The sequence below is a fragment of the Sinocyclocheilus rhinocerous genome, unplaced genomic scaffold, assembly GCF_001515625.1.
Source record: "Sinocyclocheilus rhinocerous isolate Xijiao unplaced genomic scaffold, SAMN03320098_v1.1 scaffold3197, whole genome shotgun sequence".
Classification (NCBI taxonomy): Eukaryota; Metazoa; Chordata; class Actinopteri; order Cypriniformes; family Cyprinidae; genus Sinocyclocheilus; species Sinocyclocheilus rhinocerous.
This window is the reverse complement of record NW_015655585.1, coordinates 16581-32921: the sequence shown is the minus strand read 5'-3', so window position 1 is coordinate 32921 and position 16341 is coordinate 16581. Positions and strand designations below refer to the sequence as shown.

Below are 16341 nucleotides of genomic sequence, written 5' to 3'. Positions count from 1 at the left end.
AGCGGATCCAGCGAGAGCTTGATGGGGCGACGCGGAATGAAAAAGTTTTTTAGGAGTCGTGGCAATAGAGGCGGCGCAACTATAACGACATGTGAATAATCCCGCCCACTCTAAAGCGGTACTGAACTGCAGTGGAAACGCAAACCGAGCCGAACCGAGCCGTGCCGAGCCGAGTCGTACCACGCAGTGGAAAAGCGCCATAAGGCAGCATCCTAACTGTGACTGATCCTCACAAGTGACTTATTTGGAATGCTTGATGTAGACTGTGACTTCCTGCGCCCCACAAATAGCAGAATGGCGATTCGGTTTGCATATTGCTAAGATGACAAATCAATAATCTCCTCAAATGGTTCTCAACCTTTTTGACTCCCCTTAGTCCACAACAATAATCAGAGGTTTCGTGATTTTTCAGTTTTTCATGATTTACTCAATAAGGATTAAAAATTATAATTTAAAAAAATAATTTCCTCACAATTTCTACACAATAAAATATTTTAGCTTAGCATAGACAAGTGTATATTCATTATAAAAATGCCCATTGAGTTTTATTAATTAAAGCTGAAGACTTTATTAATTTACATGTGATTTCTAGACCTGGAAATGTCACTTTTTAAAATAGGCTACCTCATGTATCAAAACCTGGGTCTTTGAAGGAAAAAAAAAAACATTGTTGAGGGGTGAATTAAAATAAGAATTAGCTTTTTTGTTGTTGTTGTTTGGGCTTATTTTAATGCTTGTTTTGTGTTATATTAATAATTTAAAGTCATCTCGAGGCCTCTTAGAAGTTTACTAAGCCCCCTATTCGGCCATGGCCCTCTGGTTGAGAACCTCTGCTCAAAATGTTGCAAAAAATATTGAGTAAATCATCCACAAAATGATTAAATCATTTTTGAATCACTTTTTGTGTGAAGCATGAATATAATGCCTTAAAATGGGATCTAGGTACCGGTATAATTCTGGAGCAGCGTTATAGTTCTTTGACTATAATCTGAAATTACTGTGACTTGGTGCTGCATTATCATTGCATCATTAAAAAATTTTTTTTTTTTACTAATTTATGAAATTGGCATCTATTTTCAGAGTTTTGTGACTGTGATAGCTGTCACTTGATGTCACTTCCTCTAATCTGATAGATTATCAACTTGATCACTAACTAATATGGGTTTCCTTGTGGGAAAAATAATTAATGATCAAGCATCACAAAATTAGTTCCTTATCTTCTGGAGAATTTGTTTTATTTCAACCAGTGCATACTATTGCAGAACAGCTCAACTCTATATGAACGAAGCTCTAATTTAATAACAACCATTCAGGTGTAGCCATGTGTCACTTTGGCCTCCCAGGACAATTTGGCCAGGATGGTTTTATTTCATACTTGTGCATGGGATGACTGCAGCCTCAAGCCGATGGAGAATGTGGGGCGAAATACTACGCCACAAAGGAGCCATTATGCGGCCACAAAGGAAGCTTGTGCTCTTTTCTCAGTGCCAATAGTGTCAAATGCACTGGTTCAATAGAGGCGGCGCAACTATAACGACATGTGAATAATCCCGCCCACTCTAAAGCGGTACTGAACTGCAGTGGAAACGCAAACCGAGCCGAACCGAGCCGTGCCGAGCCGAGTCGTACCACGCAGTGGAAAAGCGCCATAAGGCAGCATCCTAACTGTGACTGATCCTCACAAGTGACTTATTTGGAATGCTTGATGTAGACTGTGACTTCCTGCGCCCCACAAATAGCAGAATGGCGATTCGGTTTGCATATTGCTAAGATGACAAATCAATAATCTCCTCAAATGGTTCTCAACCTTTTTGACTCCCCTTAGTCCACAACAATAATCAGAGGTTTCGTGATTTTTCAGTTTTTCATGATTTACTCAATAAGGATTAAAAATTATAATTTAAAAAAATAATTTCCTCACAATTTCTACACAATAAAATATTTTAGCTTAGCATAGACAAGTGTATATTCATTATAAAAATGCCCATTGAGTTTTATTAATTAAAGCTGAAGACTTTATTAATTTACATGTGATTTCTAGACCTGGAAATGTCACTTTTTAAAATAGGCTACCTCATGTATCAAAACCTGGGTCTTTGAAGGAAAAAAAAAAACATTGTTGAGGGGTGAATTAAAATAAGAATTAGCTTTTTTGTTGTTGTTGTTTGGGCTTATTTTAATGCTTGTTTTGTGTTATATTAATAATTTAAAGTCATCTCGAGGCCTCTTAGAAGTTTACTAAGCCCCCTATTCGGCCATGGCCCTCTGGTTGAGAACCTCTGCTCAAAATGTTGCAAAAAATATTGAGTAAAATCATCCACAAAATGATTAAATCATTTTTGAATCACTTTTTGTGTGAAGCATGAATATAATGCCTTAAAATGGGATCTAGGTACCGGTATAATTCTGGAGCAGTGTTATAGTTCTTTGACTATAATCTGAAATTACTGTGACTTGGTGCTGCATTATCATTGCATCATTAAAAAATTTTTTTTTTTTTACTAATTTATGAAATTGGCATCTATTTTCAGAGTTTTGTGACTGTGATAGCTGTCACTTGATGTCACTTCCTCTAATCTGATAGATTATCAACTTGATCACTAACTAATATGGGTTTCCTTGTGGGAAAAATAATTAATGATCAAGCATCACAAAATTAGTTCCTTATCTTCTGGAGAATTTGTTTTATTTCAACCAGTGCATACTATTGCAGAACAGCTCAACTCTATATGAACGAAGCTCTAATTTAATAACAACCATTCAGGTGTAGCCATGTGTCACTTTGGCCTCCCAGGACAATTTGGCCAGGATGGTTTTATTTCATACTTGTGCATGGGATGACTGCAGCCTCACGCCGATGGAGAATGTGGGGCGAAATACTACGCCACAAAGGAGCCATTATGCGGCCACAAAGGAAGCTTGTGCTCTTTTCTCAGTGCCAATAGTGTCAAATGCACTGGTTGAAATAAAACAGAGCTGGGTGTATGTGTGGATGCGTGTGTGTGCGTGTGTGTGCCTGTCACCAGCGTCTACCAGTGTGTGTCAGTCCAAAGCACTGTTTAATGCTGTAACAGAGGTGTTCTTGATGTCGGTTGACACTGTACTAGTGGATTTAGCCTTATTAGTGCTGTTTGCTATGGCAAGAATCAGTATTATATCTGTATTTTTGTCTTGTTTAAAAATAAAAAAATAAGTGTCCTCAAAACAAGATACATTTACTTGAGAAGCAAAATTTGTCAAATAAGATTTGTTTCCAGGCAAAATATCTTGAATCAAGTTAAGCATAAACCTATGGAAGCCTGTTTCTGCTAATGACTAAAAAATAAAAAAAGGTAACTGACTTCTCACGAGTTTACATCTTGCAATTCTGACTTCTTTTCTCAGAATTGTGACTTTTTTTTACTTTTCTTGCAATTGTATATATTGCAGGATATAAACTCACAACTGCAAGAAAAATGCCAGAATTGTTAGATTAAAAGTCCAAATACCCTTTTAATTTTTTTTATTCAGTGGCGGAACCTGGCTTCCATATAATCCTCACCGATATTTTTTTATATTTATACTTAAAATAAATAGAATTCTGAATTAAATTTCTGTTGAACAGAATTTCTGTTGAAAACAAGTCTTTTTAATTTTATATAATATCTTTTTGTAATATTTTTAATTTTGCTTGTAATGTAAATCAAGTAAAATCTTGTTTTGAGACAAAATACTATTTACGAAACAGGGTTAGTGTAGTTAACTAAAACTAATATTGAAATTAAAATACATTAAACCTAAGTAGTAATATAAAAACGAATAAAACTGACAAAAGCACATAACAAAATGACAAAAAAAATTTAACTAAAATATAACAATACAATTTAATTTAAAATATTAATAAAAAACTATAATAATTGTAAAAATAATGCTAAAATAACACTTACATTAAATAAGGAATTCTTCAGAAGATTTATAAATCTAGTTTTTGTTACTGACCGTAGCATTCTGTTTGCCCCATAAGCCACCACCACTCCCTCTGCAGTCCCCAGTCAGTCCTACCTGGAGGTGCTGATCTACTGCATTGGATTCTTCCTCATCGTCCTCATGGTAGGAATCGCCACCATCGTCAAAGTCCGCAGCTCCTCCAAGAAGAGCGACTTCAACAGCCAGCTGGCCGTCCATAAGCTGGCCAAAAGCATTCCTCTCCGCAGACAGGTAACAGATAAGGGCTTTGATGTATGCTGTCCAAAGAAGGGCCCTTGTATCCTTCTAAAGGCCCTTAAAACCCCCCATTCTGCTTGCTCTCTTTACAGGTGTCGGTGGAATCCAGTTCCTCTCTGAACTCTGGTGTGATGTTGGTCCGACCTTCACGACTCTCCTCCAGCGGGTCGCCAATGCTGTCAGGGGTGTCCGAGTACGAGCTGCCCCAGGACCCGTGCTGGGAGGTGGCCCGAGAGAGGTACAGACACTGCTCATCCAAAATCTGAACTTCTCTTGCTTCTTTTCTTCTGTAATCGGGTCAACCTAGACATCATTTTGCAATTTTGTTTTTGTTTGCAACAGACTAGTACTTGGGAAACCTCTGGGCGAGGGCTGCTTTGGGCAGGTGGTGATGGGCGAAGCCATTGGACTGGACAAAGACAAGCCCAACCGCATAACTAAAGTCGCTGTGAAGATGCTGAAATGTACGTGGTTTTGCAAAGTAAAAGCCTTAAAAGCCCCATGAAATGGTTTGACACAATATCTAAGGGATCTGACTGATTTTGGATGAAGTGACGACAAAAACGTCATTGACTCACATTGAAGGAGTGACCACAATATCATATCCTGCAAAAAATAAATAAATAAAAAAGTAAATAAATAGATATGATTAAATTAATAATATTAAATAGTATTAAACATAATTCATATTTCGTCTTGGTTTTCTGTAAAATCCTTGAGATATATTTACTTGAGCAGCAAAATTGTGTACATTTTCTTTGCATACACTCTTACTTGATTTGAAAACAAACAAACAAAAAAATTATATATATGCTTTAATGATAAACCTCATAAAATTGTATTAAATTTATGCTTAAAACAAGAATAAGGAATTGGGGGGAAATATATGTAAATATATTTCTAGAAAGACATCATTTTGCAATTTTGTTTTTGTTTGCAACAGACTAGTACTTGGGAAACCTCTGGGCGAGGGCTGCTTTGGGCAGGTGGTGATGGGCGAAGCCATTGGACTGGACAAAGACAAGCCCAACCGCATAACTAAAGTCGCTGTGAAGATGCTGAAATGTACGTGGTTTTGCAAAGTAAAAGCCTAGCCAGCCCCATGAAATAGTTTGACACAATATCTAAGGGATCTGATTGATTTTGGATGAAGTGACGACAAAAACTTCATAGACTCACATTGAAGGAGTGACCACAATATCATATCCTGCAAAAAATAAATAAAAAAGTAAATAAATAGATATGATTAAATTAATAATATTAAATAGTATTAAACATAATTCATATTTCGTCTTGGTTTTCTGTAAAATCCTTGAGATATATTTACTTGAGCAGCAAAATTGTGTACATTTTCTTTGCATACACTCTTACTTGATTTGAAAACAAACAAACAAAAAAAAAAAATATATGCTTTAATGATAAACCTCACAAAATTGTATTAAATTTATGCTTAAAACAAGAATAAGGAATTTGGGGGAAATATATGTAAATATATTTCTAGAATAATCATATTTACATGTTCCTTTAAACAATAATATTTAATAATAAGGATATAATTAGCAATAATAATACTTGTCCCAATATGTTCTCTTTGTTTTAAGGTTTAGGTATTTATTTTCTGTCAAATTTAGAAAATGACTTTTTGGAATGTAGATCCAACAGGCATGGACTTTGTGATAAAACTCCAATTTTGATTTCATGGGGGCTTTAAGACCAAACCACGTTATTTATCAGATGTTTACTCGTGTAGAACCAGACCTCATCAACATTTTGCATGTTTTCATTAGCTGATGCCACTGAGAAGGACCTGTCTGACCTCATCTCAGAGATGGAGATGATGAAGATGATTGGAAAACACAAGAACATCATCAACCTGCTCGGAGCTTGTACCCAGAATGGTAAGAGCCCATCTGATGATTCTATTCTGAAGATGCTGGATCACACTACAAGGATTTCCTCTCTCAAAACACACGTTTGTTTCCAATCTCCTGAAGGCCCTCTTTATGTCATCGTGGAATACGCCTCTAAAGGAAACCTGCGGGAATATCTGCGTGCCCGCCGGCCGCATGGCATGGAGTACTGTTACAATCCTGACCAGGTGCCTGTGGAGAGCATGTCCATTAAAGACTTGGTCTCCTGTGCCTACCAGGTGGCTCGTGGCATGGAGTACCTGGCATCCAAAAAGGTATCGTTGACGTATTTTGTGATTTATTAAAAAATGTCTTCAAAATGTGGGCTGAAATGAATATTTTTTGGTCTGTGTGCTTTCCCTTTAATAATAAGGATATAATTAGCAATAATAATACTTGTCCCAATATGTTCTCTTTGTTTTAAGGTTTAGGTATTTATTTTCTGTCAAATTTAGAAAATGACTTTTTGGAATGTAGATCCAACAGGCATGGACTTTGTGATAAAACTCCAATTTTGATTTCATGGGGGCTTTAAGACCAAACCACGTTATTTATCAGATGTTTACTCGTGTAGAACCAGACCTCATCAACATTTTGCATGTTTTCATTAGCTGATGCCACTGAGAAGGACCTGTCTGACCTCATCTCAGAGATGGAGATGATGAAGATGATTGGAAAACACAAGAACATCATCAACCTGCTCGGAGCTTGTACCCAGGATGGTAAGAGCCCATCTGAGGATTCTTACAATCACAGTGTTAGATCACACTGCAAGGATTTCCCCTCTCAAAACACTCTCATTTCCTTCATCCAGGCCCTCTTTATGTCATCGTGGAATACGCCTCTAAAGGAAACCTGCGGGAATATCTGCGTGCCCGCCGGCCGCATGGCATGGAGTACTGTTACAATCCTGACCAGGTGCCTGTGGAGAGCATGTCCATTAAAGACTTGGTCTCCTGTGCCTACCAGGTGGCTCGTGGCATGGAGTACCTGGCATCCAAAAAGGTATCGTTGACGTATTTTGTGATTTATTAAAAAATGTCTTCAAAATGTGGGCTGAAATGAATATTTTTTGGTCTGTGTGCTTTCCCCAACAGTGTATCCACAGAGACTTGGCAGCACGCAATGTACTTGTAACAGAGGACAATGTAATGAAGATAGCAGACTTCGGTCTGGCCCGGGACGTTCATCACATAGATTACTACAAGAAGACTACAAATGTAAGCAGTCAGTTCTTGAAACAGTCCTATTTATTATCCAAAAGTCAATATATGACAAGTGAACGTCTTTATTTCTTCTTCAGGGCCGGCTGCCTGTCAAATGGATGGCACCTGAGGCTTTGTTTGACAGGATTTACACACATCAAAGTGACGTGTAAGATGACTCACATTCTCAACTCCAGTATATCTTCATATCAGTGCTCTTATTTGGTAGAACTTACGTTTCTGTTGTTTTGGTACTAACTAAGTGTTCTCTTGTTGTAGATGGTCTTTTGGTGTTCTTCTGTGGGAGATCTTCACTCTGGGGGGCTCGCCGTATCCAGGAGTGCCTGTGGAAGAGCTCTTCAAGTTGCTACGAGAAGGTCATCGCATGGACAGACCCTCAGCCTGCACTCAGGAGATGTATGGCCCTTTCAAATGTTATAATTAGCGACTTACAAGATGATTCTTTTAATTTGATTCAACAGAATCTTTAAAACTTTTTATTCACAAAAAATTTAACTTCCATAATTTGACAAATTTTTAAGTGAAACATGCTATATATTTTTTGTTTGTTAGTTTTTTGTAATAATACAGTATGTCTTTTATTTTAGTTTTAATATTTTATTTCCAACAGTTTTTCTTTTTCTTTAGTAAAATAAATAAAATCTTTTAAAAGCATTTAACTTACATTATGTAACACATTTTTGAGTGAAACAGACTTTGTAATTCATTTATTTTGATAAGTATTTAAACAACGATAATAATTTTTACTTAATTATTATTAAAATAAAACGCCGATGAGTGAAACAGACTTTGTAATTCATTTATTTTGATAAGTATTTAAACAACGATAATAATTTTTACTTAATTATTATTAAAATAAACAAATATTGAGTGAAACAGACTGCATAATTAATAAGAAAATTGTATAAGTAATTATATAATTAAATTACCGTAGTATTTTTTTATTATCGTTATTTAAATAAATAAATCACTCAAAAATTCATCATACCGTTTAAAAGATTCTATATTTTCCTCTTTGTTATTTTACCAGAAATTAAAACTTTATTCTTTATACTGAAATGCACTGATGAATTGTGCACAATAGGATTTAATACAAAACTGAATTATTTCATGTTGTCTTCACATAATGACTCAGTTATCCAATTGAATTTTTTCCAGATACCTGATGATGAAAGACTGCTGGCATGCGGTTCCCACACAGAGGCCAACTTTTAAACAGCTGGTAGAAGACCTTGATCGCACTCTGTCCGTGATATCCAATCAGGTAAGGCCAGCAGACTGCATAGGTAGCTACCTTTTAATTCAGCATCCCACTCAAAATGAATCCTCATAAGTGAACGATGTGAAATGCACATCATGGCCAGCAACTCTGTTAAGGCTTGGGTCCAAAATGCAAATATGCTGCTCCATATGCCAACCTGGATGAAAATGTTCACTGTTCTCATTGCAGTGCATTCTAGGATTGACTTATTAACGTGTATGTTTCCCTTGCAGGAGTATCTGGACCTCTCCGTTCCCCTGGAGCCCATGTACTCTCAGGTCATCCTGAATGAACGGAGTTCCACCTGCTCCTCCGAGCCAGACTCAGTGTTTTTAAGAGAGTCTGGACCTGAAGAACCCTGCATCCCACCGACAGTTCCCCCACAACAAACTGTACGATCCTTCAAAAAACGCTGACAGTAGAGAACACCTGGACCTCCATGTTCATAGAGGATCTCTCTACATCTTTCTGCTTCCTTTGACTGGTAAACTCTGCAGGCTCAGAGACTGAGGAGTTCAGCCTGGGCCGTTCTAGCTCAGAAACGCAAGCAGGAGGACCAGCAGACGCTCTAAAACAAGACTGATCACAACAGAGAGGGAACTATCAAACTTTTTGTTCATCGCTTGTCCTTCAGAGGGATCGATCCTCACAAATAAGATGTCCGCAAAGCATCACAGAAGGATAAAATGGTCGTCGATGCCAACAAAGTCAATGGGGTGGAGAAATAATTTCAAGTGTTGGCTTTGTAAATGTAGTTAAATTGTACAAACATGAAATTATATAAACACTATGTGTTTATATTACTATTATAATTATTATTATTTTTGTATAAGTTTATGCCCTTTTATGTTCAAACATGATCCGCAGCACCGTGTCCTAACCAGCCTGGCGACATTTTGTCGTTGCTTGGTTTCTATTTCTGCAGTCTAGCAATGAAATCTCATTGGTCAAAAATCATAGGATATTTTATTAAGAACAAAGTGTGTCATTTTGTTGTTTTGAAGATGTTCAGATACTTTCTTGTATCTCAGCGATTCAAAAACGCCATTTGTAGGTCGGTTCCCTGAAAATTATAAACACTATTGCACTCTCAAAACATTTCTCTATTTGATCCTGACCTGCTCAGTGTAGCAGTATTGGCTTGACCAGTATCTTGAATTTGGGGCGGGACTATCTGTTTGTTCGACCAATGGAAGATGAAGTAAAAGTTTAGGAAACCTGTTTGAAAACAGTTGTTATTTTATGCCGTTTGGCAATACTACTCGTGCAGAAATTACACACTTTACCTTTAAACATCAAATATGTTCTGACTGGCTTGCATTTTCTCTTTCACTGTGGAAAAATGAATAACTTATGGTTAAAAATGTCATCTTGTGCCTGTTTAGAAGATGGTGTCACACAGATTTCTATATGTTAAAAATAAGCTACAAATGAAATCTGTTACTATTGCTTGCTGTTACGATCGTAAGGTGCGATTGCAGTGTCCTGAAACACTAAACTCAAGTGTGAATGAATGTTTAGTAAGTATTAATATGAAACAGCTGGAATATGCATGTCTGTTTAGCATCAGCATGGTGGTTGACAATCTGTTAGCACCAGTTTCAAAGCATAGCATGTCTGTAGCTTCTTCCTTATTTTAAGCTAGACTCTCAAACGACAGGGTTTATATGACAGGATTGGCAACTTTTTGAATGGAACAGTGTAAAATTTTGTTTTTGAATAGAGTTTTGATGCTTGTGTGATTATGTATGTCCTGATGTGAATTTCGAGGCAGTGGCCATGCACTTATATTCAGGCTGTCAATAAGCTGACTGATATTGCCTTTCCTGTGGGGAATATAAATAAAAAAATGTTATATATAAAATATAATCTTGCATTTGTATATGTAGCTCATGCACGTAGGAAATAAATGACAGATGAACCAAACATCTCTCCTTGCAGGCCAGAGGTTGTTGGAAGGGCAGATAAACATAAGAAGTTGCTGACTTAAATGCGAACTGTCCACTCATGTTGAAAGCTCGAGCGAGAGCTAAGCGCATGATTAACGGTGAGAAGAAAGTGTCCCTCATCGATTAACCATGCCAACACCAAGAGCAAACACAGCAGCATCAGGCTGTATATCAGGAGGAAAAACTCTCGCGGCAGTGAAACAAGACAGCTAAAACGTTTCAGCGAGAGTCTTTGATTAATGCTAAGCAGTTTTTCAGTAGATTGAATCCAATATGGCAATCTATTTTACAATCCAAACCAAACTCAATATTCAATCATTCAGGTGTTTCTATTATCTGAAGATAGATAGATAGATAGTACAATAAAACACTCAAAATATCTATTTTTCTTCTCCGAAATGGAGGTGGACTCTTTTTCCTTAGAAACTGCTTAGCAATCATGCAGAACTCCCAAAAATGGACTAGTAACTATATAGCAACATAACTACTCATTAACCACTTTAGCAACCACTAAGAACCCTACCATCGTGAGAGTGAATTTTACACTGGCATTGGATATAAAATAATTGTAAAAATGATTAGCATGACACGCCAAGCTACAGTAACTTGCATATCAGGATGTTTCATTTGCTTGATCCATCAGAACCCTTTTAGCATCTTTGTCTTTTCAATCTCAGTAATCTTGTTGCTCTTGGCAGGAAAGGGTCATAATTGTATTAATGCCTGGAAATAGGAGCCGTTAGGAGTCACATCTGCTGGTCTGTTTGTACCACTGCACCCCTGTAAAAGCTATCCATGGCCTACACACCTGCCTTTATGAGCAGCTAATGGGCCATGAGGTGCAATTAACCGTCAACCATTATCACCTTTGACAGATGGTCCAGGAAAGTCCTGGATAAACGACTCAAGTGCTCTTATAGCGACAGTGCTGTCATTACAACCAATGGCCTCTAGACAAACATTTGAGCAAACAAATGTAATTATTTGGGCTCCATAAAGGTGTTACGTTACCAAGCTGTAGGCTAAAGACTTAGCAAAGCATGTCTAATGGCACTTGCATCATTGTTGTGCATGTGTGATATAGATCAGTTCGGTCTGTTGTCCTAGTGTAACAGGTATGGAAAGTAATGTTAATTTCATATGTAGAATTACACAAATGTTCACGATGTATACCTGATATGCCTGTCTGTGTGTGCACCTTCCCCTTTAAATTTCTGACAGCAGCGTTCGTCTTAATTTCCTGTCTTTGCACCTCCTCTTCCCTTTCTGCACTGTCTCTGCATGGGAGAGGTGGGTTTCTAATGAGCTCTGATTAATCTAATTTCATCTTTGCTTTAAAAAGCACTTTTATACTCCGTTTAAATCATATTTGTGACGTTATTTTATGTATATTTGATTATTTTTGTATTTTCACTAAGATCAGTTTTCTGTCGATCGATGCACTTGAAGCACGTGCTAATTGTGTTGCACTTTAGTTTGAGAGAGGCGGGGCATAGAGGACCTACAATAATGTACAGTATTTGAAAAATTATGTGTTTTTTGAACATTAAAGCATGTCAACATATTCTGTTACACCAAATACACAAAATAATGATCTTTAAAATAGCATCATATGACCCCTTTAAGGTCAAGATAAATGAACTGTGTCTTCACCCAATTTCTGCCACATAAAAGAAAGAAAGAAAGAAAGAAACATGCTTTGGTAAATCATAAATATGACTTTTTGTGTCATATACTAAGTCATAGTCATGAGATAAAAAGTTCAAAAGAATGAGAACATTTTCAAAATTGTGAATGTCAATAGGCTAATTATGACTTTTAGTCATAATTGTGACTTTTTATGTCATAATTATGATTTAGTATCTCATGTAATTATGTAATAATTTCGACTTTTCTTCTCCTAAATATAACTTTTTCATGTTGTAATTATGAATGATCACAGCACTTTTTTTTTTTTTTTTTATAAATATGGTGGAAATTACTTGGTTAAATGCGACTAATGTTTTACATTTATGTCATTTTCCATTTATGATTAGATAAAGTACACACTTTTTGCATAATTTGACCAAACTGCAGCTTGATCATTGAGCAGGATTGTCATTTAGGTAATCAACAATACATGTTTTTTTATGCTGAAGAACAGACAAATTCAATATTTGTATAACATAGCATTTGCGTTGTGTTAAAAACTCTTGATTTAGTCTAGTAACATTTCTTTTAGCTAGGCAAATCGTGCAGTTCTAATAGGTCTACGAGATGATTTCCTAATGTAACGTAAAAATATACAAACAAATATGTAAATACAGTTTCAATGTTACGGCTCATTGTTAGGAGAAATGTGTGACCACAAGGAAACAAAAAAGAGTGTTTTGTCTGGTAAATTGTAAGAACGCGATGTGTTTGAAAGCAGCGCCCCCTTGCGAGCACAGAAACATTACTGTTTGATGAGTTTAGATTTAGATTCTATTATAACAGTATATGGATGCTTTTGGCAACATCATGGTTACATTTCATACCGTCAGAAATGAAAGATGAAACTATTTAGTATATCAGGAAGTTTTATTTCTATCCAAGCACATCAACTATACAATATCAGCAACATGAATAAAGTATGCCCTATATAATATTTCTCATGACCAGCATAGGAAACATATCCAGAAATATGTAGTTTTCTCTCTCTTAAAGAATAAAGACTCTTTCATTTCATTGTCATTTCAGATCACAATAAACAATAATATACTATATAAATTACATTTGGTAGGAAAAATAAATAGAAATTATTTTCAGTGTACACTAATAAATACTTCTGTCCTGCCACTACAAGTTGATTAAGGTGACAGGTTTCCTTTTTTCAAAATTTCATGATAATATCCTGCACTTCACAATTTAGCTTCTCTTGCAATAGGCCATAAACCATGCAATAAATATTAAGAGTCTAAAACATGTTTTCTGCTATAAATGACATTGGCATGTATATTGAATGTAATGCAATTAAAGAATCAAGTAGTTGTTGGTTTTTGTGAACTAAGCAAAGATTTCCATTGTGTCCTGTTATAAAACTACATTTTTTAATGCAATCTTCCATTTATACACATCAGCGTGATGCATGTTGCACATGGAGAGTTGTGAAGATGCGACTCTAAGAGCTCCCTTCAACGGAGCGTTTCCTGGCGAAGAGGTGCGTGGGGTCCCTGTTGCGCAGGTTGGGCTGGATCTTGAACATGGGAGGCCAGCGGAAGCCGGTGTGGCCCTCCATCCCAGAAGACCCGGCGGCAGCAGGTTCGGGTGGGCAGGGCTTGTTCTGAAGCAGCTGGAAGAGTGTGGCCATATCAGGTCCCAGTCTGGCCACCAGTCCGGCTCGCACCACCTCCACGGTGTCTTCGTCGCACTCCATCAAGCTCTGCAGAAGTGTGCTGTAGTACCTGCAACACCAAGGTATGATGCATTAGAATGCACAGTTGAATACGCTCACTTTATACAGGAATTCCAAAATGTTAATATTTACATATTTCAGCCTACATATTTGTATGGTGTTCCTTTTTCTGAGAAAATTATGGAAGAATTTTGCTTAAAATTCTTTTTCATTTCATGTTGGTAAATCTCCAAACAATTACCAAAAACATAGTAAACATTACATAAATTTTGGTCTGCTCCTCATATTTACATATTTGTATGGTGTTCCTTTTTCTGAGAAAAACTGAGAAAATTGTGGAAGAATTTTACTTAAAATTCTTTTTCATTTCATGTTGGTAAATCTCCAAACAATTACCAAAAACATAGTAAACATTATTTATATATTATATTATTATATAAATGTTGGTCTGCTCCTCAAACAAGTTTATCATATGGTGCCAGAAGATTTAAAATATAGTACACAATATCAAATTTATTTAAGGTAAAAACGGGCATGGCCATTTGTAACTTGAATGTGCGAGGCTTCCGGTGTCATTTGCTTCCAGTTATTATAGTCGTACAAAAACAGCCCTTTATGGTTCTTGCTATTGCAAACTGTTATTTCATATCATATATCTTATCCTTTTAATGTATTATTTTAATGTAAACTGGCTTGATACAAATCGTTTCACCCTTTACTGCACTAGGAAGTCTAGCGGATTCACAGAAAATAGCTTTGCAAAATAATGTGGAAAGTGTATCATTGCATTTATTACCTTACATTGTACAGTATATTGCATTAGGATTGTTATCATTTTTAACAGCTTATAATTATTATATTTATTTTTATATTTTGTGTGTATCGTTGGTTTGGCAATAGCCTATTGCATGAAAGTTAAAAATGTACCTGAACCAATCGTATAGACTTATTTATTGCTTTGAACTGCCATTATATAGAAAAGAGCTGCACTAAAAAATAATGTTTCTTTGTTTTATGGAAGAAAGGAGTGAGTAAAGAAATAAAAGGTGCGAATTTTCATTTGCGTCTACGATCCCTTTAAGACTATAAACCAATCACGCACGCCAATCAAGTATTACCTGTTTGGGAAGTGGCTGGGCACCTGGACCACGTCTCCGATGGCCTCAGGGTTGGATCTGGCCACCTCGCAGATGTCAAGCTTCTTGTAGCATTCCTCCTGCACTTCAGCAATCATCTTCTGGAAGGTGGAACAGCGTTTGATGGTCTGGAAGACCTTAGAGGTGATACCGTTGGCGATGCACTTGATGCTCTCTTTCACAAACGTCTTACCCTGGAAAAAACGAACATGACTTGCATTCAGGGCCACGGAAAGTAAAAAGGCATCATTTTGATTCGCTAAGTAAAGGGTTCAGGTCAATGGGCGTTTGTACCTCTGTATTAAAAATTGCAGCAGTGTGGAGGAAGGCGTTACAGATCTCATGCATGCCGTCAGTGTCGCAGGTCGAGTTCTCCAGACATGCGAACGTTGCGCAGCCCACCTGCAGAGCTCCGTTCAGACAGCGGGCAACCTCAGCTGGAGGAAGATAAATACGTTTTTGGGAGGTACTTTTGTTCAAAGAAGTGTGAAAGTGAACATTTTTACTAGATAGCCTAGGCAGTCCTTAAAGTTGCTTAGATCTTGCTCAAAGGTGAAGTTCTGGAATTGAACGTACAACCTTCAGTTAGTAACCACCAGTGTTGGGGAAAGTTACTTTTAAAAGTAATGCATTACAATATTGCGTTACTCCATAAAAAGTAACTAATTACGTTACTTTTTATGGAAAGTAATGCGTTACGTTACTTTTGCATTACTTTTTAAATCTGGACAGTGTGTGAGTGAGATGAATTAATGCATATTCATATTTATGTTGAACTACAGTAACAGCTTCTGATTTCTCTCAACATGGGGACAGGAGAGCTGTCAATCAATAAATTGAAGGAAAAAAAAGTAACTTGCATTACTTACTTGAAAAAGTAACTCTTGTATTCTCTTGTAAATTAAAAAGTAATGCGTTTACTAGTTACTTGAAAAAAGTAATCTGATTACGTAACTTGCGTTACTTGTAATATATTACCCCCAACACTGGTAACCACCAAGCATTTCTGAACATTTGCCCATGCACACTCCTAAAAAAACAAAAGCATATAATTCAATAAAGGAAATAATACTAGGCCTACTTACTAGGGCTGTTGGCTGAGAATCGTGCTCGTCTTGGTTGTGCAGGTTCTTGATCTGTTCCAAACACAGATGCAACCAAAACGAGGAGTAAAACAAATCCGTTTTTCAGGAGCATGTCTGCACTTAGAACCAAACCAAGCACTCAAAACAGGAGATGTTTGCTGATTCTGTGGGTTTGTGTTTCAGGTTGATGACAGCCTC

At 36.7% G+C, this 16341-nt stretch overlaps 2 protein-coding genes across 6 annotated transcripts in view; one reads left to right on the top strand and one right to left on the bottom strand.

The window, feature by feature from the left end:
• Positions 1-10427, top strand: part of LOC107718699 (fibroblast growth factor receptor 1-A-like) — a 38728-nt gene extending 28301 nt beyond the window's left edge. For 4 of the 5 annotated variants that reach the window (XM_016525893.1, XM_016525892.1, XM_016525891.1 and 1 more), the window contains 10 exons: positions 4004-4197; positions 4296-4441; positions 4546-4667; positions 5991-6101; positions 6198-6388; positions 7211-7333; positions 7417-7487; positions 7598-7735; positions 8498-8603; positions 8834-10427. In XM_016525893.1, coding sequence (XP_016381379.1) covers positions 4004-4197; positions 4296-4441; positions 4546-4667; positions 5991-6101; positions 6198-6388; positions 7211-7333; positions 7417-7487; positions 7598-7735; positions 8498-8603; positions 8834-9016 — 1385 coding nt within the window. In that variant the 3' untranslated portion in view covers positions 9017-10427. Of the gene's footprint in view, positions 1-4003; positions 4198-4295; positions 4442-4545; positions 4668-5990; positions 6102-6197; positions 6389-6724; positions 6836-6927; positions 7119-7210; positions 7334-7416; positions 7488-7597; positions 7736-8497; positions 8604-8833 lie in introns of all 5 variants that reach the window. The other variant, XM_016525894.1, reaches the window with a different exon arrangement.
• Positions 10428-13089: 2662 nt separating this feature from the next.
• Positions 13090-16335, bottom strand: LOC107718700 (stanniocalcin-like). Its single transcript, XM_016525895.1, has 4 exons — positions 16144-16335; positions 15353-15495; positions 15041-15252; positions 13090-13971 (listed from the first exon to the last, which is right to left on the bottom strand). The coding sequence occupies exons 1-4, from the start codon at positions 16253-16255 to the stop codon at positions 13689-13691; spliced, it is 750 nt and encodes a 249-aa protein (XP_016381381.1). The 5' UTR covers positions 16256-16335; the 3' UTR covers positions 13090-13688.
• Positions 16336-16341: the final 6 nt, after the last annotated feature.